Source organism: Ranitomeya variabilis, chromosome 8 (genome assembly GCF_051348905.1).
Source record: "Ranitomeya variabilis isolate aRanVar5 chromosome 8, aRanVar5.hap1, whole genome shotgun sequence".
Lineage (NCBI taxonomy): Eukaryota > Metazoa > Chordata > Amphibia > Anura > Dendrobatidae > Ranitomeya > Ranitomeya variabilis.
Window position 1 is genome coordinate 91,807,484 of NC_135239.1, and position 25,127 is coordinate 91,832,610.

The 25,127-nt window shown below is 43.4% G+C and overlaps 1 protein-coding gene across 2 annotated transcripts in view; it reads right to left on the reverse strand.

Moving 5' to 3' along the window:
* The window catches only part of CFH (complement factor H), a 919,877-nt gene that overhangs the window by 22,376 nt on the left and 872,374 nt on the right, over nucleotides 1–25,127 (reverse strand). For both annotated transcript variants that reach the window (XM_077276558.1, XM_077276556.1), the window contains exon 22: nucleotides 16,623–16,802. In XM_077276558.1, coding sequence (XP_077132673.1) covers nucleotides 16,623–16,802 — 180 coding nt within the window. The remainder of the gene's footprint in view (nucleotides 1–16,622; nucleotides 16,803–25,127) is intronic.

Sequence of the window (25,127 nt, forward strand, 5' to 3'; positions counted from 1 at the left end):
ATTGTGCTGTGTATGATGTTAAGGTGGAGGAAGAAGAGGAGAGGCCACTTTATGCAGTCTTGCCATCCTCTGGAGCACATGCTCTTTCCGACACTCACCTACAAAGCCTACGGCTGTGCGGCTGCCAAGCAAATGGAGTCAAGTGGTCAATCCAGTAAAAGATGTCATTTGTCTTTGCATAGGACGAAACCGTGTTTCCTCAGTAGCGGTTTCAGTAATATTAACACCTAACCCAAGTACACAATTCGAACACCAAGTTTATTCCCCCTTCCACCACAACCTTGTTTTTTTTAACTCAAGTTGTATGAACCCTTCCACTCATTTAACCAACTGTTTCACAACCTTACGACAATTAGTATTTATTTTCTCAGTGTGCCTGAACATCACTATTAGCCCTAAAAATTTAAATTAGCAAATGGGGCCTACTGAGCCATGACTGCAGCACAGTATAAGCCCAAACAATTTTGAGCAGGAAATATGGACTTGTTGCCTACATGCCTTAATGCTTACTGCATCGGCGCCCTGGGTTTGTATGCCCACTCAGACCTGATGCTTAGAGAATCAACCTCACCAAGTGAACCTAGTAACATTAGAATAAAGGGGCACAGAAAAAAAAAAGAAAAAACTGTTCCAGAATCTGTGGAGCAACACCAGTTAGGCCTCTTTCACAATTCCGTTTTTTACAATCAGTCACAATCTGTCAAAATGTTGAAAAGATGGATCCTGTGCTGATTGTAAAAAACGGATGCACTGGAGCAGTTTTTTTGACGGTTCCAGTGCATCCTAGAAGGCTATGTGCACACGTTGTGTATTTGTCAGGACTCTGAATGGTTTTCAGTTACCTTTTAGGCATGACTGCCCTTTTCTAAATGGTGTCTTTTGTTTCATGTGCTCCTTGTCTTCCTGCCTTATAACTCCACCCCATGCTCTAGTCTGTGCTTGAGTATTCTGCTGGTGTTCTTGCTCCTGGTGGCTTCCTGGCTTTCTGGCTACTCCTGCAAACCTGTGTGAAGACTCTGCTCCTCGCTCTCTGAGATCCTGCTGCATCCATCTGTGCCAGCGCACCTCCTGCTCCAGACTGCTCGTGTTGCTTCTTCTATGCCGCTGTCCTACACCTGCAATTGCTAAACATGTAAGCTGGTTGCTTGTCTGGTTCTGCTTCATTTAATTAGCTGCAAAGCTCTGGACTGCTCTGCTTAATCTAAGACTTCTACCCAGGCCTTCCTAGATAATTTAACACTTTGTTTAGACTTGCATGGACTAGACACAAACTTATTTGTTTCCAGCATTCTCAAGTAAAGACTGTGCCCTACAGACTGTCTGCTGATTGCATTTCTCCCTGAGATTTCCTACAGACTTGTTAAGTTGTTTAAGTGTTATGGACTTGAGTTTTCTCTACACTTGTTTGAAGCACCGTGTGTTTACAAAATAGTCTTTTTAACCTACAAACTGTGTTCTGTATTGTCTTGTTCCACGCAAAGAGACTCCTGAGTTTTCCAGTATATTTATTACAGGATACTCAAGGCCTAAAAGGAGTCTGCTGGAACAATGTCTGCAGAAAGCAAATTGGAGCAGGTGTTCACCGTGATTAGATCCCTGCAGAAATGTGGAAGGTCTGCAAAAGGAACTTGGAGGCATTGAACGCAATGAGCAAGTGTTTGGACAGTCTTTACAGGACTTAAATACCCGAATCACGGCCCAGGAAAACAAACTTGCTGGTGTGGAGTCCTAGTATGGAGAGGCTTTCCAGAACTTAAGTACGCAAATGGCGGCACAAGTGGCTTTACCCTCTGGGCAACCACCACCAGCTAGCCCACCTAAGTTGCTTCCATTCAGATTTAATGGCGATCGTGACAAATTTTGTTTTTTTGTAAATCAATGTATGCTATATTTTGATGTGCATGCTGACCGCTTCCCTAATGACCGATCTAAAGTATTGTGTGTAATAATGTTGCTGACCGCAAGAGCACTCACCTGGGCTAATCCTATGATTGAGTCTCGTGACCCGCGGTTAAATAATTTGGATGATTTCTTGGCCCCTATTGCATTAATATTTGATGACCCTAATCGCCGTGCAACCGCTGAATCTGCTTTATTGTCCTTACGCCTGGGTAAATGTTCTGTTATTGAATATGCCATAGAATTCAGGAGATTAGCGGTATATACCAACTGGGACAGTTATGCACAATTGCCTATTTTTAAGAGGGGTCTGCCTATTACTGTAAAAAATGACTTAGCTCGCTCTGAGTCACCACAAGAGCTAGAAACGTTTATACAGCACTGTGTACACATTGACATTCGCCTTACTGAGCGTAGGCAGGAGAAATTGGCTGTATTTAACCGTATGTCTAATTTTTCCCTTCCTTCCAAAGAGCCTGCAGGAAAAACATCTCGGGAGGTAGAGGAGATGCCATGCAGATTGATTCTGTGCAGAAGTGTAAGAGCAATGAACGCCGGGAGCACTGCCTTCGGGAAAGTTTATGTTTCTATTGCAGCCAATCTGACCACTTTCTGATCAATTCTCCTAAGTGTCCCAGACGTCCTAACAAGGTGCTAGCAGCAGTAGGGGAGTATGAAAACTGTGATGAGGAATCTGATATCTCTGAATGTAGCCTACCACTAAATGCTGTGATAAACCAAAGGAAAAATGGACACCAAAGCTAAAAATAATAATTTATTGAAAACCTTTAAAACAGTACAGAACTACACAGATGAAGTACTGTATATGATAAGAAAAAAATATATAATATATAGTAGAAAGGCAACACTAGTGCCGCATATGTATATACCCTGCTAGGAGACAGAGTAAGACAGGGGGGGGGGGGTGTACCACAACAACATATGCAATAAGTAAATAGTATACTATAAAATATTGATGGTAACACACAGCCAACCAAATATCTGACAATAATGCAATAGTTGCTCACAAATAGAAAGCAGGTACAGGGGGACAATGAGTGTGCCCATAAGTAAAAAAGTAGGTAAAGTGCCTCATGCAAAGTATAATGTGGCAAGAGAGCCCTATGTATCCATATGCATCGCAGCACATATGTGCAAATATACCAGGGAAGATCACCTAAACATATATGAGGAGAGCCATATTATACTTACAAGAATGAAGAAGGTGTATGCACACACAGAGTCCCACCCTGTAGCCGTACGCGGAAAGAGGAGCCACTCTGTCTCCTAGCAGGGTATATACATATGCGGCACTAGTGTTGCCTTTCTACTATATATTATATATTTTTTTCTTATCATATACTTCATCTGTGTAGTTCTGTACTGTTTTAACGGTTTTCAATAAATTATTATTTTTAGCTTTGGTGTCCATTTTTCCTTTGGTTTATTATATATTTTGATGGCGGAGCATTTACTTGGAGTGCCCTCTCTATAGGTTTATTGTTATATCACTAAATGCTGTGTTCCATTCTGTTTCTATGACTTCACCTCCCAGAGAGCTGAAGGAAAATAACTCTCACTGTTCACTTCCTATTAAGATCTTGTGTGCAGGACAGTGGATTTCCAGTGCAGCTATGATTGACTCTGGTGCAGGGGGCAATGTTGTGGACATTACCTTTGCCAAAGAACATGGTATTGAGATTCAGCAAAGAGCCTCTCCAATTACCATGGAAACAGTGGATGGGTCGCCTTTAATCTCTGGGCCTGTGGATCAGGAGACTGTCCCCCTTGAGATTTTGTTAAAGCCTAATCATCAGGAGCAACTTTCTTTCCTGTTAATTTCCTCTCCTCATTTTCCTGTGATTCTAGGTATCCCTTGGTTGCGTTCTCAGAACCTGACTATCAACTGGGAGACCAAGGAGATTATCTTTCCAACAAGAAACAGCTCAGCATTAACTGAAGCTGTCCCTGAGTCCATGGCTACCGAACCACCTGTACAGGTATTCACTTTAGCGTATAAAGAATTCTCTGACATCTGTGATAAGAAGAATGCAGATCAGCTTCCTCCACATAGGCATTATGACTGTCCCACTAAGCTGCTTCCTGGGGCAGCTATTCCTTTTGAAAACGTATACACTTTGGCAGCGCCTGAGTTTCAAGCCTTAAAAGAGTACATTGATGAGAATCTGGCTAAAGGCTTCATACGTCCTTCTTCCTCACCAGCCCGGGCACCTATATTTTTTCTAGAAAAGAAGGATGGGACCCTGAGACCCTGTGTTGACTATCGGGAACTCAATAAGGTAACCATACGAAATAGTTATCCTTTGCCTCTGATTCCTGAATTATTGGAAAGAGTCCGCCATGCTAGGGTGTTCTCCAAACTGGATCTTTGTGGGGCTTATAATTTGGTGTGTATTCGTCCTGGGGATGAGTGGAAGACAGCGTTCAGATGCCGGTATGGACACTTTGAATATCTCGTGATGCCCTTCAGGCTTTGTAATGCCCTTGCAACATTTCAATATCTTGCTAATGACATTTTCAGAGATTTGTTGGACCAGTTTGTGGTGATCTATTTGTACGATATAATAATCTTTTCTGACTCTACAGGAACATGAAGAACATGTCAAAGCTGTTTTAAGACGTCTGAAAGAAAACCATCTGTATATCAAGCCAGAGAAGTGCGAGTTCCATCGTTCTGAGATAGAGTTCGTAGGTTATGTCATATCTCCCCAGGGCCTGAACATGGAATCTGGTAACATTCAGTCTATCCTTTACTGGCCGGTACCCAAGAACGTTAAGGAGGTCCAACGTTTTATTGGTTTTGCAAATTTCTACAGACGCTTCATTCGAAATTTTTCTGATATTGTCCGTCCCATTACTTCCTTGACAAAGAAGGAAAAGCCCTTTAAGTGGTCATTACAGGCTCAAGAAGCTTTTGATTGGCTTAAGATCTGTTTCACATCAGCACCGCTGTTGATACACCCAGATCCAACACTTTCTTTCATTGTGGAGGTGGACGCTTCTGATAATGCTTTGGGGGCTATTCTCTCCCAAAGAACTGGAGAGAAGGGTCTGCTACATCCTTGTGCTTTCTTTTCCCGTAGACTAACCTCAGCAGAGAAGAATTACGAAGTGGGAGACAAGGAACTGCTGGCTATTATTGCGGCTTTCAAGGAATTAAGACATCAGCTACAAGAAGCTGCACAACAGATTATAGTGCTGACTGACCATCGCAATTTAGAGTTCCTTAGATACGCTAGATGTCTTTCTTCTCGTCAGGCTCATTGGAATTTATTTTTAAACCAATTTAATTTTGTTATCTTGTACCGTCCAGGTTCTCATAATGGGAAGGCTGATGTTTTATCCCGAATCCATGCTGCGGATTCCGCACCTGGAGCCCCATGCAAGACCATTTTTTTTTAGGCCAACTTCACCAGAGTTATCTACGATCAGGACTTGTGGAAGAAGTGCAGGGAAGCTTATGACGGTGATGTATTTCTGGCCAACCCACCTGTTGATATTAATCTTGTCTTTAAGGTTGGCATGTGGTTCAGAGATTGACGTATCTACGTCCCTGAGGCTGTCCGTCTGCAGATCCTTAAGTTGGTACATGACTCCAAGTTGGCTGGTCACAGGGTGGTACAGAAGACACAAGAGTTCCTAAGCCGATTTTTCTGGTGGCTAACTTGCCTGAAGGATACTAAGGACTGTTGCGAGGTATGTGCTCGCTACAAGACTCCTCGTGTGGCACCTATGGGTCTTCTGCAACCATTACCTATTCCGTCCCGCCCATGGGGGTCTATTTCAATGGACTTTATTGTGGAGCTGCCTACATCAAGGGGCATGAATACAATCATGGTGGTAGTTGATCGCCTGACTAAAGCCGCTCATTTTGTTCCACGCACCGGCCTCCCCTCAGCTAAGAATACAGTGACATTGGTTATACAGAATGTCTTTCGGCTGCATGGGGTCCTAGATTAGATCATCTCTGACCATGGTGTACAGTTCACTTCAAGATTCTGGAAGGGGTTTTGCTCTGCACTCAAAATTAATGTCTGTCTCTCTTTCGCTTATCCCCAGACAAATGGTCAGACTCAGCGTATCAACCAGACATTGGAACAATATCTACGATGCTATGTCAACCATCTCCAGGATGATTGGTTGGATTTACTGCTGTTGGCCTAATTTTCATATAACAATACTCAGAGCGCCTCCACTAAGTTCACACCTTTCTTTGCCAATCTGGGTTATCATCCGTGTATTTTACCTAGGTCTCCGATTAATTCTCCGGCTCCGGCAGTTGAGGAAAGGCTGACTGTGATGAGGCAAAATCTGGAGGTTCTGAAGTAATCCCTGACCACGGCCCAAGAACGTTATAAGAGATCGGCTGATAGATTCCGTAAACCTGCACCCATGTTCAAGGTAGGAGATTCCATGTGGTTATCCACTAAAAATCTGAAGTTAAACGTTCCTTCACAAAAACTTGGACAGAAATTCATCTGCCCTTTCAAGATCAACGATATTGTGAGCTCTGTGGCCTGCCGTCTGAAGCTGCCTAGGACTATGAAGGTACACCCAGTTTTCCATGTATCTTTACTAAAGCCTGTATCTCCTAATACCTTCTAGGGACGTATTGTGCCACCTCCGCAGCCTGTGGTGATTGATGGGCAAGAACAATTTGTGGTGGAAGAAATTATTGATTCCAGGATTCGCAGGAATCAGCTCCAATACCTGATAAGGTGGCAGAGGTATCCCCCTGAAGAAGACTCTTGGGAACCAGTGGAAAACATTAATGCCCATCAGAAAATTTCTCATTTCCATCAGAGATTCCCTGAAAAACCAGGTCCAGGATCATCCTGAGGCCGATTCTAAGGAGGGAGTAATGTCAGGACTCTGAATGGTTTTTGGTTACCTTTTGGGCATGCCTTCCATTTTCCAAGATGTTGTCTTTTGTTTCATGTGCTCCTGGTGGCTTCCTGGCTTTCTGGCTGCTCCTGCAAACCTGTGTGAACACTCTGCTTCTCGCTCTCTGAGATGCTGCTGCATCCATCTGTGCCAGCGCACCTCCTGCTCCAGACTGCTTGTGTTGCTTTTTCTATGCCGCTGACCTACACCTGCAAATGCTAAACACATAAGCTGGTTGCTGCTCTGGTTCTGCTTCATATAATTAGCTGCAAAGCCCTGGACTGCTCTGCTTAATCTAAGACTTCTACCCAGACCTTCCTGGATAATTTAACACTTTGTTTGGACTTGCTTATCCGTGCATGGACTAGACACGAACTTATTTGTTTCCAGCATTCTCAAGTAAAGACTGTGCCCTACAGACTGTCTGCTGATTGCATTTCTCCCTGAGATTTCCTACAGACTTGTTAAGTTGTTTAAGTGTTATGGACTTGAGTTTTCTCTGCACTTGTTTGAAGCACCGTGTATTTACAATATAGACTTTATAACCTACAAACTGTGTTCTGTATTGTCTTGTTCCACGCAAAGAGACTCCTGAGTTTTCCAGTATATTTATTACAGTATGCGTCTTCGCCGCCATTTTTCGCTGCGAAAACGCATACACATCACAACCCATGTTAAAAATAATTAAAAAAATAGAAAATCGTGATATTCTTACCTTCCGGTGTCCCGGGCAGTCCTCGCAGCCTTTCCAACGATCGTGATGCTTCCGCGCATGCTCAGTTTGAAAAGACAAGATCCGTCGCTGGATTCCTGCTATTCAGAGTCAGCGACAGATCCTTGATGCATAGGCTTCCATTATAGCCAACGACGGACAGCGCAGGATCCATCGCTGAGTGATTTTCCGCCGTACACAAAAACATTCCTTTGTGCGTTGTCTCCGCCCGACGGACAGCAATTTTACGAAGGATCCAGTGCACGACGGATGAAATGTGTGACCATCCGTCACAGTCCGTCGCTCATACAAAAAAAAACGGATCCAGCAGCACCATTTGCTGGATCCAATTTTCTCAAAACGATGCATTGTGACGGAAAAAGAAAGATGGAAGTGTGAAAGAAGCTTTAGAGGAGGCTGGCTAGTAGCTGTAAATCATTCAGCTGCGGTGATAAAAACTAAATCTCCGAACACTTACAAATGCTCGGGGACCACTCAAGCAGTTATGATCCCAGTGGCTGGGGATCACAGGAAATACTAGCTAAGTAACTAAACATAGACACGAGCTCTAGGGAGGTGGTAACTGGACTGACCGCAAAACCTGATCCTATCCAAACACACTAAAGGTAGCCGGTGAACGTGCCTAAAATCCTGGATGTCTCAACGCAGCCTGAGAAACTGACTACCCCTAAAGAGAAAGCAAGACCTCACTTGCCTCAAGAGAAATAACCCCAAAGATATAGGAAGCCCCCAACAAATAATAATGGTGAGATAAGGAGAAAAGACACATGTAGGAATGAAAACAGATTCAGCAAATGAGGCCCGCTAATACTAGATAGCAGAAGACAGATAGCGAACTGTGCGGTCAGTAAAAATCCCTACCAAAATATCCACGCTGAGAAATCAAGAACCCCCACACCAACTAACGGTGTGGGGGGAGAAACTCAGCCCCCCAGAGCTACCAGCAAGCTGGGAAATCACATATTAGCAAGCTGGACAAGAAACATATAGAACACTGATGATCAAAAAATGAACAAAACGGAAACTTAGCTTCTCTTGAAGAGACTGGGAACAAGGTAGTCAGAAGGAATCAGAATAGCACTGAATACATTGACAGCAGGCATAGACTGAGAGTCCAAGTGAGCTTAAATAGAAAACCAGCCCACAGATAACGAGACAGCTGATGCCAGTCACAAACCTGCAGAAAGACAGCACTCACACAGTACCACTTGTGACCACAAGAGGGAGCCCAGAAATAGAGTTCACAACATCAAGCGTGCTCGGGAAAACCCGAGCAACGAGTATACTTGCTCATCACTAGTAACTATGATTAGAATGGTGAAGCAGTTACTGTTTAAAAAGCCCTGTAGTAGAGTGTGAGGTGTGTCAGTGTTGTTCTTGGAAGCAGACAGAACAGCTGTCTACAGAGCACTCCCTGTGTGAAGCAACACAGGGGCAAGAGGAACCAAAGAGACTGACACCCTGCGTCTTGGACTGTCTTATGTTTACCTGGCTGCAATCCAGAGGATCTAGCGTGCAGTGCAAGGTGTGAGTTAAGAGACTTGGTACCGGCGTGCGGTTGCCCAGGGAAACTGGACAAAGGGAAGTATGGCCTGTTTAGGAACTGCAAACTAAAGCCATGTACTGTGTATTTCTAATGGACTGTGTGAAGAAGCCGTGTACTGTGTATTTCCAATGGTCTGGATGAAGAAGCTGTGTATTGTGTATTTCTAATGGACTGTGTGAAGTAACACATTAACCCCTTAGTGACGGAGCTAAATTTTTGAAACCTGACCAGTGTCACTTTATGTGGTAATAACTCTGGAAAGCTTCAACAAATCCCAGTGAATTTGATAATGTTTTTTCATGACATATTATACTTTACTAGATTGTGGCCCGATTCTAACGCATCGGGTATTCTAGAATATGCATGTCCCCGTAGTATATGGACAATGATGATTCCAGAATTTGCGGCAGACTGTGCCCGTCGCTGATTGGTCGAGGCAACCTTTATGACATCATCGTCGCCATGGCAACCATTATGACATCTACGTCGATACTGTGCCCGTCGCTGATTGGTCGAGGCCTGGCGGCCTTGACCAATCAGAGACGCGGGATTTCCATTATGACATCATCGTCGCCATGCTGTGCCCGTCGCTGATTGGTCGAGGCCTGGCGGGCTCGACCAATCAGAGACGCGGGATTTCCAGGACAGACAGACAGAAAGACAGACAGACAGACGGAAAAACCCTTAGACAATTATATATATAGATGATAATGATAAATTTAGGTCGATATGTTTTGTGTGTAGTTATAAAAAATATCAGAAATTTGAGAAAAATGTAAAAAAATTAGCAATTTTCAAACTTTGAATGATTATCCCTTTAAACCAGATAGTCATACCACAGCAAACCATTAATAAATAACATTTCCCTCATGTCTGCTTTACATCAGCACCATTTATAAAATGTTCTTTTATTTTGTTAGCATTTTGGGAGGTTTAAAAATGTAGCAGTAATTTTTCATTTTTTCAAGGAAATTTACAAAATGTATTTTTTTAGGGACTTAGCCATGTTTGAAGTGCCCTTAGGGGTCCCATATATTTGGAAACCCCCAAAAGTGATACCATTTTAAAAACAGCACCCCCTGACATATTGAAAACTGCTAAATACAAAGAAGAGGGACTGACAGCACTCACTCAGTGGGGCGCACGTTCCGTTTCCAGGGAACCCTCCCAGATGTCCAAACAGTCTCAGATAGATGAACAGCGCTCCAGTCAGGTGTAATCATCAAAAATGGAAAATTTATTGAGCCATGGTACAGCAAAGTTTCGACCAAAAATGTGGTCTTTTTCAATTTATTAACCATTCAGTTGCTTTTCAGGAATTAATGCAAAGTGACATGACAGAAATGAAAATGTGCATTTTTACTACCTAAATGCCTCTAACTTCTGAACAGGTTACAACAGCCGGCAGACTCTTAGGTGGCTATTTGGTCATGAATTGCCATGGCAAACATCAGGACCACAAAATTATGATCTGAGGGCACCAATTGGGATTAGGAGGAAGCCCCCACAGTCTGTTAACCATTTATAATGATATAGTCACTATTGAAAGCAGCATCTAAGGGGTCAAACAGATTTGGACGGTGCCAACACTGATCGTGGCTGATGCAGCAAGTTGTCAGCAATAGTGTACAGCCGACAGCTGCTGGATTGTTACCTGTATTGGGAGGTTATTCTCTTATATCTCAGGTCAGTTAAAAGGCGTATTGGCGGTCATTGTTTGAACTTGCTTGGGTCACTGCTAGTGTTGAGCATTCCGATACCGCAAGTATCGGGTATCGGCCGATACTTGCCGGTATCGGAATTCCGATACCGAGATCCGATACTTTTGTTGTATCGGGAATCGGTATCGGGATTAATATCAATGTGTAAAAGAAAGAATTAAAATAAAAAATAGGGATATACTCACCTCTCCGGCGCAGCCTGGACTTTACCGCCGTAAGCGGGAGCTGTTGTACCTAAGAATGCGCGCTTGAATGGCCTTAGATGAGGTCACTGCGCTCTGATTGGTCCGTAGCGGTCGCGTGACCGCTACGCGACCAATCACAAAGCAGTGACGTCACCTAAGGTCTTTCAAGCGCTTGAAATACCTAAGAAGACGTCCGCAGCTTCTGATTGGTCGCGTAGCGGTCGCGTGACCGCTACGCAACCAATCACAAAGCCGTGAAGTCTTCTAAGGTATTTCAAGCGCTTGAAAGACCTTAGGTGACGTCACTGCTTTGTGATTGGTCGCGTAGCGGTCACGCGACCGCTACGGACCAATCAGAGCGCAGTGACCTCATCTAAGGCCCTTCAAGCGCGCATTCTTAGGTACAACGGCTCCCGGTTACGGCGGTAAAGTCCAGGCTGCGTCGGAGGGTGAGTATATCCCTATTTTTTATTTTAATTCCTTCTTTTACACATTGATATGGATCCCAGGGCCTGAAGGAGAGTTTCCTCTCCTTCAGACCCTGGGAACCATACAGGATACCGTCCGATACTTGGTGTCCCATTGACTTGTATTGGTATCGGGTATCGATATCAGATTAGATCCGATACTTTGCCGGTATCGGCCGATACTTTCCGATACCGATACTTTCAAGTATCGGACGGTATCGCTCAACACTAGTCACTGCTGTTCCACTGAAAATGGTGCTACCGCTGCATCACACACCTTATACATAATATGCTAGCTAATGCAGCATTCATTCTCTTTTCCCAGCATCAGAGTGTATTCCGGAGGAGCTACTGCAAGGAAAAATTCCAGTAGGTCAGATGTCAAGTTTCAGTAACTTAATTTGATGTCAGAAATGCCATCAAAGTTAGGGACCCACTGAGAGGTGGAAATGGGCTCTAAAGAGTCTGTTTAGAATCTTAACCCCTTCCCGACCCATGACGCCACGTAGGCGTCATGAAAACCCGTGCCAATCCGACCCATGACGCCTATGTGGCGTCATGGAATGATTGCGTCCCTGCAGATCGGGTGAAAGGGTTAACTCCAATTTCACCAGATCTTCAGGGACAGGGGGAGTGGTACTTCAGCCCAGGGGGGGTGGCTTCACCCCCCCGTGGCTACGATCACTCTGATTGGCTGTTGAAAGTTAAACTGCCAATCAGAGCGATTTGTAATATTTCACCTAAAAAACTGGTGAAATATTACAATCCAGCCATGGCCGATGCTGCAATATCATCGGCCATGGCTGGAAACACTGATGTGAGCCCCCCCCACCCCACCGATCGCCCCCCCAAGCCACCGATCTGTCCCGTAGTCCCCTCCGTCCTGTGCTCCGCTCCCCCGTCCTCCTGTCCACTCCCCCCTGCTCTTATGCCACCCCCCCGTGCTCCAACGCCCCCCCGTGACCCGATCTCCCCCCCCCTTATACTTACCGAGGCTCCCGGTGTCAGTCCGTCTTCTCCATGGGCGCCGCCATCTTCCAAAATGGCGGGCGCATGCTCAGTGCGCCCGCTGAATCTGCCGGCCGGCAGATTCGTTACGAGTACATTTTGATTGCTGTGGTAGGTTCTATCACAGCGATCAAAATAAAAAAAATAATAAATAAATCTCCCCTTTATCACCCCCATAGGTAGGGACAATAATAAAATAAAGAAAATATTTTTTTTCTTTTTCCACTAGGGTTAGGGTTAGAACTAGGGTTAGAACTAGGGGTAGGGTTAGGGTTAGGGGTAGGGTTAGGGTTAGGGGTAGGGTTAGGGTTAGGGTTATGGCATGTGCACACAGTGCGGATTTGGCTGCGGATCCGCAGCGGATTGGCCGCGGATCCGCAGCGGATTGGCCGCTGCGAATTCGTAGCAGTTTTCCATCAGGTTTACAGTACCATGTACACCTATGGAAAACCAAATCCGCTGTGCCCATGGTGCGGAAAATTCAGTGCAGAAACGCTGCGTTGTATTTTCCGCAGCATGTCAATTCTTTGTGCGGATTCCACAGCGTTTTACACCTGTTCCTCAATAGGAATGCGCAGGTGAAATCCGCAAAAAAAACGACTGGAAATCCGCTGTAAATCCGCAGATAAAACGCAGTGCCTTTTACCTGCAGATTTTTCAAAAATCGTGCGGAAAAATCTCACACAAATCTGCAACGTGGGCACATAGCCTTAGAGTTAGGGTTGCAATTAGGGCTAGGATTGGAAATAGGGTTAAGATTAGGCTTGTGGTTAGGGTTACGGATAGGGTTAGGGGTGTGTTGGGGTTACAGTTGTGGTTAGGGTTGGGATTAGGGTTAGGGTTGGGATTAGGGTTAGGGTTGGGATTAGGATTAGGGTTAGGGTTGGAATTAGGGTTATGGGTGTGTTGGGGTTAGGGTTGTGGTTAGGGGTGTGTTGGGGTTAGGGTTGTGATTAGGGTTATGGCTACAGTTGGGATTAGGATTAGGGGTGTGTTGCGGTTAGCGTTGAAGTTAGAATTGAGGGGTTTCCACTGTTTAGGCTCATCAGGGGTCTCCAAACGCAACATGGCGCCACCATTGATTCCAGCCAATCTTGCGTTCAAAAAGTCAAATGGTGCTCCCTCCCTTCCAAGCCCCGACGTGCGCCCAAACAGTGGTTTACCCCCACATTTGGGGTACCAGCATACTCAGGACAAACTGGGCAACAACTGTTGGGGTCCAATTTCTCCTGTTACCCTTGCAAAAATAAAAAATGACTTGCTAATACATAATTTTTGAAGAAACAACAATTATTTTTTATTTTCACAGCTCTGCGTTATAAACTTCTGTGAAGCACTTGGGGGTTGAAAGTGCTCACCACACATCTAGATAAGTTCCTTCGGGGGTCTAGTTTCCAAAATGGGGTCACGTGTGGGGTGTTTCTACTGTTTAGGCACATCAGGGACTCTGCAAATGCAACGTGATGCCCGCAGACCATTCCATCAAAGTCAGCATTTCAAATTTCACTACTTCCCTTCAGAGCCCTGACGTGCACCCAAACAGTGGTTTACCCCCACATATGGGGTACCAGCACACTCACAACAAACTGGGCAACAACTATTGGGGCCCAATTTCTCCTGTTACCCTTGTGAAAATAAAAAATTGCTTGCTAAAATATCTTTTTTGAGGAAAGAAAAATTATTTTTTATTTTCAAGGCTCTGCGTTGTAAACTTCTGTGAAGCACTTGGGGGTTGAACGTGCTCACCACACATCTAGATAAGTTCCTTTGGGGGTCTAGTTTCCAAAATGGGGTCACGTGTGGGGTGTTTCTACTGTTTAGGCACATCAGGGACTCTGCAAATGCAACGTGATGCCCGCAGACCATTCCATCAAAGTCAGCATTTCAAATTTCACTACTTCCCTTCAGAGCCCTGACGTGCACCCAAACAGTGGTTTACCCCCACATATGGGGTACCAGCACACTCACAACAAACTGCGCAACAACTATTGGGGCCCAATTTCTCCTGTTACCCTTGTGAAAATAAAAAATTGCTTGCTAAAACATCTTTTTTGAGGAAAGAAAAATTATTTTTTATTTTCAAGGCTCTGCGTTGTAAACTTCTGTGAAGCACTTGGGGGTTGAATGTGCTCACCACACATCTAGATAAGTTCCTTGGGGGGTCTAGTTTCCAAAATGGGGTCACTTGTGGGGCGTTCCTACTGTTTAGGCACATCAGGGGCTCTGCAAACGCAACCTGACGCCCGCAGAGCATTCCATCAAAGTCTGTGGTTTACCCCCACATATGGGGTATCAACGTACTCAGGAGAAACTGGACAACAACTTTTGGGGTCCAATTTCTCCTGTTACCCTTGGGAAAATAAAAAATTGTGGGCTAAAAAATCATTTTTGAGAAAATAAAAATTATTTTTTATTTTCATGGCTCTGCGTTATAAACTTCTGTGAAGCACTTGGGGGTTCAAAGTGCTCACCACACATCTAGATTAGTTCCTTGGGAGGTCTAGTTTCCAAAATGGGGTCACTTGTGCAGGAGCTCCAATGTTTAGGCACACAGGGGCTCTCCAAACGCGACATGGTGTCCGCTAATGATTGGAGCTAATTTTCCATTCAAAAAGCCAAATGGCGTGCCTTCCCTTCCGAGCCCTGCCGTGCGCCCAAACAGTGGTTTACCCCCACATATGGGGTATCATCGTACTCAGGACAAACTGGACGACAACATTTGGGGTCCAATTTCTCCTATTACCCTTGGGAAAATAAAAAATTCTGGGCTAAAAAACATTTTTGAGGAAAGAAAAATTATTTTTTATTTTCACGGCTCTGCGTTATAAACTTCTGTGAAGCACCTGGGGGTTATAAGTGCTCACTATGCATCTAGATAAGTTCCTTGGTGGGTCTAGTTTCCAAAATGGGGTCACTTGTAGGGGAGCTCCAATGTTTAGGCACACAGGGGCTCTCCAAACGCGACATGGTGTCCGCTAACGATTGGAGCTAATTTTCCATTCAAAAAGTCAAATGGCACGCCTCCCCTTCCGAGCCTTGCCGTGCACCCAAACAGTGGTTTACCCCCACATATGAGGTATCAGCGTACTCAGGACAAATTGGACAACAACGTTCGTTGTTCAGTTTCTCCTTTTACCCTTGGGAAAATAAAAAAAATTTCACTAAAAGATCATTTTTGTGACTAAAAAGTTAAATGTTCATTTTTTACTTCCATGTTGCTTCTGCTGCTGTGAAACACCTGAAGGGTTAATAAACTTCTTGAATGTGGTTTTGAGCACCTTGAGGGGTGCAGTTTTTAGAATGGTGTCACTTTTGGGTATTTTCAGCCATATAGAACCCTGAAACTGACTTCAAATGTGAGGTGGTCCCTAAAAAAAATGGTTTTATAAATTTTGTTGTAAAAATGAGAAATCACTGGTCAAATTTTAACCCTTATAACTTCCTAGCAAAAAAAAATTTGTTTCCAAAATTGTGCTGATGTAAAGTAGACATGTGGGAAATGTTATTTATTAACTATTTTGTGTCACATAACTCTCTGGTTTAACAGAAAAATTCAAAATGTGAAAATTGCAAAATTTTCAAAATTTTTGCCAAATTTCCATTTTTTTCACAAATAAACTCAGAAATTATCGACCTAAATTTACCACTAACATGAAGCCCAATATGTCACGAAAAAACAGTCTCAGAATCGCTAGGATCCGTTGAAGCGTTCCTGAGTTATTACCTCATAAAGGGACACTGGTCAGAATTGCAAAAAACGGCAAGGTCATTAAGGCCAAAATAGGCTGGGTCATGAAGGGGTTAAACTAAGAACCTCATGTTTAGTTTTTTAAATGTTAGCATGGCGGCATTAGATCGACATATTATTTTTGGATCTGCAGTCGATATCTTTTTTTTTACAGTCCAGTTATGTCAGAATTTCCAACACATTATGAAACCATACTGTTTTTTTCTTTAAGATTATGTATTATGCTGATGAAGAGACAGCTATGGTTTCATAATTCACTGATAATTTCAGCATCTACTAAGTCGGGTCTGGGGTTTATAGTAGTTCTTGGGATTTGTTTTCTTATGGTTTTTCCCTCTATACTGTTAGTGAAGAGCTAGGTATAGACAGTCTGATTTATGTAATAAATAAGTGCATTTATAGAGACTTACTTGCAGCAGTGCATTTTGGGTATTGTATATTTCCCAATGTACATTTCGCTTCCAGACCCTTTTCTGGAGTCATTTCTTCGTTACATTGAAATTTGATTACTTGTCCATTGTCCACTACTGTGCTTACATTGTAATGAATATTATTGCCAATCATTGCCGATTGCTGTAATACACAAAAACCTGAAAAAGATAATAGTTTACATGGTTACTAACGAGTATTTACTAGAGTACTAGTCTTCCTCCCTGAAGAGACAATTTGCATATTTCCCAGAGGAGCATTGCGGCTTTAAGTCTCCTCATGTCGACATGCTTAACATGTCACTCTCCGCAAGGAGAAAAAAGACAAGGCGCCCCCAATGTGTCACACTGTTTAAAAAACACACATACAATCCTTTGTAGGGAATGTGCTCACCTATTGAAGTTGTGAAACTGGGTCACAACTCCCAAGAAGGCATAATCGTAGCAGCAGGTCTCCACAAGAATCCAAAAGGATGCTGGAGGTAATAGTCTTAGGCGAACTGAAGACCGCGCACACGAGGTAGATTTAGGGTGGTTTATTGAAGCCTACGCGTTTCAAGAGCTATCTTGCTCTCTTCTTCAGGGCATAGGGCATACTCTCCGCAAGGAGAAATTATACTTCTTGGAACCCTATTTACTGAATACAAAGCACACTCCAGAAAGTGTGAGAAACAGAAGTGTTACTACACTGTGTGCAGAATTATTAGGCAAGTTGTATTTTGATCACATGATACTTTTTATACATGTTGTCCTACTCCAAGCTGTTCAGGCTTGAGAGCCAACTACCAATTAAGTAAATCAGGTGATGTGCATCTCTGTAATGAGGAGGGGTGTTGTCTAATGACATCAAAACCCTATATAAGGTGCGCTTAATTATTAGGCAACTTCCTTTCCTTTGGCAAAATGGGTCAGAAGAGAGATTTGACGGGCTCTGAAAAGTCCAAAATTGGGAGATGTCTTGCAGAGGGATGCAGCAGTCTTGAAATTGCCAAACTTTTGAAGTGTGATCATCACCGAACAATCAAGCGTTTCATGGCAAATAGCCAACAGGGTCGCAATGAGCGCGTTGGGCAAAAAAGGAGCAAAATAACTGCCCATGAATTGAGGAAAATCAAGCGTGAAGCTGCCAAGATGCCATTTGCCACTAGTTTTGCCATATTTCAGAGCTGCAACGTTACTGGAGTAACAAAAAGCACAAGGTGTACAATGCTCACGGACATGGCCAAGGTAAGGAAGGTTGAAAAACGACCACCTTTGAACAAGAAACATAAGATAAAACGTCAAGACTGGGCCAAGAAATATCTTAAGACTGACTATTCAAAGGTTTTCAGGACTGATGAAATGAGAGTGACTCTTGATGGGCCAGATGGATGGGCCAGAGGCTGGATCAGTAAAGGGCAGAGAGCTCCACTCCGACTCAGATGCCAGCAAGGTGGAGGTGGGGTACTGATATGGGCTGGTATCATCAAAGATGAACTTGTGGGACCTTTTCGGGTTGAGGATGGAGTGAAGCTCAACTCCCAGACCTACTGCCAGTTTCTGGAAGACAACTTCTTCAAGCAGTGGTACAGGAAGAAGTCGTTATCATTCAAGAAAAACATGATTTTCATGCAGGACAATGCTCCATCACACGCCACCAACTACTCCACAGCATGGCTGGCCAATAAAGGTCTCAAAGAAGAAAAAATAATGACATGGCCTCCTTGTTCACCTGATCTGAACCCCATAGAGAACCCGTGGTCCCTCATAAAATGTGAGATCTACAGGGAAGGAAAACAGTACACCTCTCGGAACAGTGTCTGGGAGGCTGTGGTGGCTGCTGCACGCAATGTTGATCATAAACTGATCGAGGAACTGACAGAATCTATGGATGGAAGGCTGTTGAGTGTCGTCATAAAGAAAGGTGGCTATATTGGTCTCTAATTTTGGGGGGGTTTGTTTTTGCAGGTCAAATGTTTATTTCTAAATTTTCTGCAGTTATATTGGTTTACCTGGTGAAAATAAACAAGTGAAATGGGAATATATTTGGTTTTTATTAAGTTGCCTAATAATACTGCACAGTAATAGTTACCTGCACAAACATATATCCTCCTAAGATAGCCAAATCTAAAAAACCCCACTCCAACTTCCAAAAATATTAAGCTTTGATATTTATGAGTCTTTTGGGTTGATTGAGAACATAGCTGTTGATCAATAATAAAAATAATCGAAAATGAAAAAGGTAAACACTGGCGCTACACAGTGGGAATAATAGGGGAGGGAAGAGAGAAAAAGAGGGGAAATGGAGCTGCTGGTGGGGTGACAGGGATTGTGCTGGAGCCTGTCTAGAATGAATACACTGGAATATGCCGATGACCCACCTGCGCTTATGAGGAAAAAATATATTACTACATGCACTACAGCACCGCCTGCTGTGAGGAGAAAACAGAGCCGATAGCGCTCTGATTAATGTATTAGGTCCAATGAGCAGACTGTGTCCAGGAACCGTGATTTCAGCGGGATGGCGGTCTAACCGCTAAAAGATGCCAATAATATGGCTCCCTGTAATGATTACATAGATAAACGTTCACTTACTAGTTGTGGAAGTGAAGATGGTTGAGGAAGTCGGTCAATGTCCAGGGATCTGGTCTGCTGTTGTGCCGGGCTGGACCGTAAGCCTGCAGGGAAATCCAGAACCGGCTGTGCCCAGACAAGTGGCTGGACGCTGGGCGTCTAGAAGGACAGGAACCGCTCACTCCTAGCGTGCCCCGGCCGGAAGCAACGCCGGAGCAGTAGTGGTATGTGCGGGGGGCGTGGCTGAAGTAGTGACGTCACAAGTTTGGGCGGGCGCATGTCAGGGCAACCAATCAACGCGTTTCGAAGGAGGGACTCCTTCGTCAGGGCTGAAGTTCCCTGAAAGACCCGTCCTTATATAGCCTACGCCTCCTGGAATAAACCTGCCCCTACAACTTACTGATAGTGCCGATCGTGGGCTCCCTTAGAATGAAGATTGTACCGTCTAGTATGTTGAATATATATAGACGAATGTGTGCGTGGAGCTATAGGCACAACTGAGATATAGATATTGATCGATAATGTGGAGCATCCATGATTGGATTGCTTATATGATATGCATACATGGCCATGAGCTAACATAGGGACCTGGATGAGAGAGGGAGGGGGAAAGGGGAAGGGGGAAAGGAGGTGCAAAGTGCAAATGTGTAAGAGTTAAAAACATTATTGAGATAATACTTTATTTCCAATTTAGCTAAAACACATGTATATCAAAAGTCACGTAAATGTATACCTGGTTCAATACCGGGATACAAAATCAAACTTGGTTAAAACCAATAAAAGGATTAAATATTTTATTTATTAAAAATACACTAAAACTATTGGGGATCTTTTATCCGAGAACCCAAGATTTGTCTATACTAAGGGTATAGGTAGCACCTACAACAAAACCGATCCTGGCGAAAAAAGGTACACTCACATTAACGGCGGATCATCGTTCTATGGGATTTACACCATGTGGACATTGTTCATGCTGTATACGCACATCCCATAAAAGATGTACCCAAACCACATTTTTAGATTCAAGTGGCACTAAAAGTTTCTCTATCAAGAATATGATCTCCTGTGAAACAGCTGGGGTCATCTACATACTCACTTGCCCGTGTAAGAAGATATATGTTGGCCGAACTAAAAGGCCCTTGAAGGTTAGGATCAAGGAACATCTGGACAATATCCAGAAAGGTTTTAAAGGGCATCCTCTATCTCGCCACTTTTTAGAAAAGCATAATCGATCCTGTACTAACGTTCTTTTTTGTGGTATACAGGTAGTCCAACGAAACCTCAGGGGAGGTGATTTTCTAAAAACAATGTCCAGGATTGAATCCAAATGGATTTTCATACTGGACAGCCTGGCCCCTAAGGGGCTCAACCAGGAAATAGAGCTATACGCGTTTCAATAATATGGTTATTTTTTAACGACTTTTTAATGATTTTTTAACGTTCTTTATACACCATATTAGCCAAGCACGTGATGTTTTATCTAATCACACTACAGGAACAGTGACACAGTTTTTAGTCAGCACCCCATGGGGATCTGAAGTGACCACGATTCACTATGCAGACTTAGTTAGTTTTAGTGTATTTTTAATAAATAAAATATTTAATCCTTTTATTGGTTTTAACCAAGTTTGATTTTGTATCCCGGTATTGAACCAGGTATACATTTACGTGACTTTTGATATACATGTGTTTTAGCTAAATTGGAAATAAAGTATTATCTCAATAATGTTTTTAACTCTTACACATTTGCACTTTGCACCTCCTTTCCCCCTTCCCCTTTCCCCCTCCCTCTCTCATCCAGGTCCCTATGTTAGCTCATGGCCATGTATGCATATCATATAAGCAATCCAATCATGGATGCTCCACATTATCGATCAATATCTATATCTCAGTTGTGCCTATAGCTCCACGCACACATTCGTCTATATATATTCAACATACTAGACGGTACAATCTTCATTCTAAGGGAGCCCACGATCGGCACTATCAGTAAGTTGTAGGGGCAGGTTTATTCCAGGGGGTGTAGGCTATATAAGGACGGGTCTTTCAGGGAACTTCAGCCCTGACGAAGAAGGAGTCCCTCCTTCGAAACACGTTGGTTGGTTGCCCTGACACGCGCCCGCCCAAACTTGTGACATCACTACTTCAGCCACGCCCCCCGCACATACCACTACTGCGCCGGCGTTGCTTCCGGCCGGGGCACGCTAGGAGTGAGCGGTTCCTGTCCTTCTAGACGCCCAGCGTCCAGCCACTTGTCTGGGCACAGCCGGTTCTGGATTTCCCTGCAGGCTTACGATCCAGGCCGGCACAGCAGCAGACCAGATCCCTGGACATTGACCGACTTCCTCAACCATCTTCACTTCCACAACTAGTAAGTGAACGTTTATCTATGTAATCATTACAGGGAGCCATATTATTGGCATCTTTTAGCGGTTAGACCGCCATCCCGCTGAAATCACGGTTCCTGGACACAGTCTGCTCATTGGACCTAATACATTAATCAGAGCGCTATCGGCTCTGTTTTCTCCTCACAGCAGGGGTGCTGTAGTGCATGTAGTAATATATTTTTTCCTCATAAGCGCAGGTGGGTCATCGGCATATTCCAATAAAAATAATCCTCTAAAATGCAACTTGCCTAATAATTCTGCACACACTGTATTAATCTGACAGAAATTACTTGTTTCCACCTTAGCCCACCTGTTTAAATTGAAATATAAGTTTAAAAGTAAAAAATATAGCAACAGTTTACACATCATTTTAGCAGTATCAGTTTTATGTGTCCCTCAGCTAGTCTTCACAGTTCTAAAGTTTGCTAATAGGTTCCTTTAAAAACCCAGTAAGATTTGCAATCAGTGTTGAGAGAAGGAAGGAGAGCTGAGCGGTGCACTTTTACGGGATGAGGCCAGGATGGAGCAGAATACAGGAGGGGTCAGAATGGGGGACATTTTAACAGGATGGGGGACACTATTACAGTATTGGGGGCCAGGATGGAGGATATATTACAGGATGGAGAATATATTAGTGAATAGTACTGTGTTTTTTTGATATAAGGATCACTATAGTGATATTATTCAGCTATGTGGTGATTATATGTGGTTGTGTCACAGCATGGGAGTATTTATCCCTTGTTTGTGATATTATTGGTATATTGGTCTTGGTACAGTTGATTTTATTCAGTAACAGAATGGTGGTTACATGTAGATGTGATGTGATGTTAATATATGGTCATTGTCTAGTGGGATTTATGATATATTAGTATAGTAGACCTGTTGAGCAACAATATTGTGATATTTGTCATTTAGTCTCATGGAGACTATTGAAGCATGCAAAAAGTAAAAAAAAGTTTTTAAAAATATTAAAATATATATATATAGAAAAGTTCAAATCACCCCCCCATTTGCCCCATTCAAAACAGAACAATAAAATAATCAAATATACCCATATTTAGTATCACCACCTTCAGAATCACCCCATCTATCAATATTAAAAAACAATTAACCCGATCACTAAACTATGTAATGATAAAAATATTACAAACACCAGAATTACATTTTTTTTCATCGTTGCAACATTGCAATCAAATGCAATATCGGGCAATCAAAAGATCATATCTACATCAAAAATAGTATCAATTAAAATTCAGCTTAGAGCACAGAAAATAAGCCCTTACCCAGCAGACGCTCACAAAAAATGGAGACCCTAAAAGTCTCGGAAAATGGCGCTATTTTTTTCAATCAAATTTGTGATTTTATTTCACCATTTAAATAAAAATAACATAGACATGTTTGGTGTCTATGAATGGAGAATCATAGTGACAGGTCAGTTTTAGCATTTAGTGAACATGGTAAAAAAATACTGTGGTATTGTTCTTTTTTTGCAATTTCCCCGCATTTTGATAATTTTTTTAGTTTTCCAGTACATGATATGTGAAAACCAATGGTGTCTTTCAAAAGTACAACTTGTTCTACAAAAAACAAGCCCTCACATGTCCATTTTGACTGAAAAATAAAAAAGTTATGGCTCTGGGGAAGCAAGAAGGGGAGCAAGAAATGGAAATTCAAAAACTGAAATACCAATGGTCCTTAGGCTACGTTCACATTTGCGTTGTTGTGTGCTGCGTCGGCGACGCAACGCACAACGCATGCACAACGCATGCAAAATGCATGCAAAACGCAGCGTTTTGTGACGCATGCGTTCATTTTTTTAATGCAAAAAAATGCAACATGCAGCATCCTCTGTGCCCTGACGCTTGCGCCAAAAAAACGCATGCGTCACAAAACGCAACACAACGCATGTCCATGCGCCCCCCATGTTAAATATAGGGGCGCATGACGCATGCGTCGCCGCGGCTGCGCCCGACGCAACGCAAATGTGAACGTAGCCTTACTGCGTTAAGGGGAGAAAACAGATATCTTTATAGGATCTAAAATGATACAGGGGCCCAAGCCAAACCCCTATCTTTCTCCGCACTTGATGACTGATTTAATCAGCCATCAAGTGCCTCTAACAGCCACAGGTGGAGCGGTGCTTCACCAACAGCTGTAAGGCTGGTTTCACACTTGCGTTTTGATCTGCAGCGTTTTTTTAAAAAAATGCATGTGGTGAAAAAACGCATGTAAACGCGTGTAAACGGTGCGTTTTTTAGACGCATGCGTTTTTGCATGTGGAAAAAAACCGCGGCGTTTTTACGCATTTACATGCGTTTTTTCTTGCATTCGCGTTTTTAAAACGCATGCTGAGAAGTGTGTGACAGCTGCCAATCATCAAAATCAACTAGAAAACCCACTAGAAACAGAAATAGCTAGGGTTAGGGTTAGGGATAGGGATAGGGTTAGGGTTAGGATCCCTAGGGTTAGGGGTAGGGGTAGCTTTTTATTAGAAGAATGTCCTGGTCACCAGGTCACTGATAAGCCACCCGCCACCATCTAGGTGATAAAGGGATCCTAACCCTAACCCTAACCCTGACAAGCCACCACCCACCATCAAGGTGATAAAGGGATCCAAACCCTAACCCTACCCCTAACCCTAACCCTACCCCTAACCCTAACCCTAGGGATCCTAGAGATTCATAGGAATTGGCTATTATGTTGACCTGGTGACCAGGACATTCTTCTAATAAAAAGCTTTGTTCAATGTGGACACCCCAAGATATACGGTATTGCTATAGTGTACTAAAAATATAAACTCATACAGTATTGACTGTCATAGTGTTAGTGTTAGGGGTAGGGTTAGGGTTTGGATCCCTTTATGTTGTGAATTCTGTTCTTGGGCTCCCTCCAGTGGTTATAAGTGGTAGCGCTGCTGTCTGTCCTTCACAGCAGTTATCAGGTGTGTCCACTCTGGACTTTGCTATTTAGCCTGGCCTCACCCTTTAGTCAGTGCCAGTTGTCCATTGTATTCTGGAGGATTCACATCCCTTCATGGTTTCTCCTGCTTCCTGGTCTTTTCACCAAGATAAGTTCTGCTTGTTTTGCAGCCCACATGTTGTGGGCCTCATTGTTCAGTGCATTTCATGTTTTTTCTTGTCCAGCTTAATCTGTGTAAGGATTTATGCAGTCAAGCTGGAATCTCTGGAGAGGCAGATATACCCTCCATATCTTTAGTTAGATGTGGAGTTTTTTGTATTTTCTGTGGTGGATATTCCCTAGTATTTTAATACTGACCGCATAGTTCTCTGTCCTATCTTTCCTATTTAGCTAGATTGGCCTCCTTTGCTAAATCCTGTTTTCAGCCTGTGTATGTTTTTTCCTCTCCTCTCACAGTCAATATTTGTGGGGGGCTGTGTTATGAACTGGTGGTTTAGGAGCAACATGGGATGTGCTCTGGAGGAGGTGGTACCTGTACTGACCGCAGTTCCTGAGCTTAACACAACACTAGAAGTAGCCGTGGGATGTTCCTGTCACTCCCTAGACACCTCGTCACAGCCGGAGGACT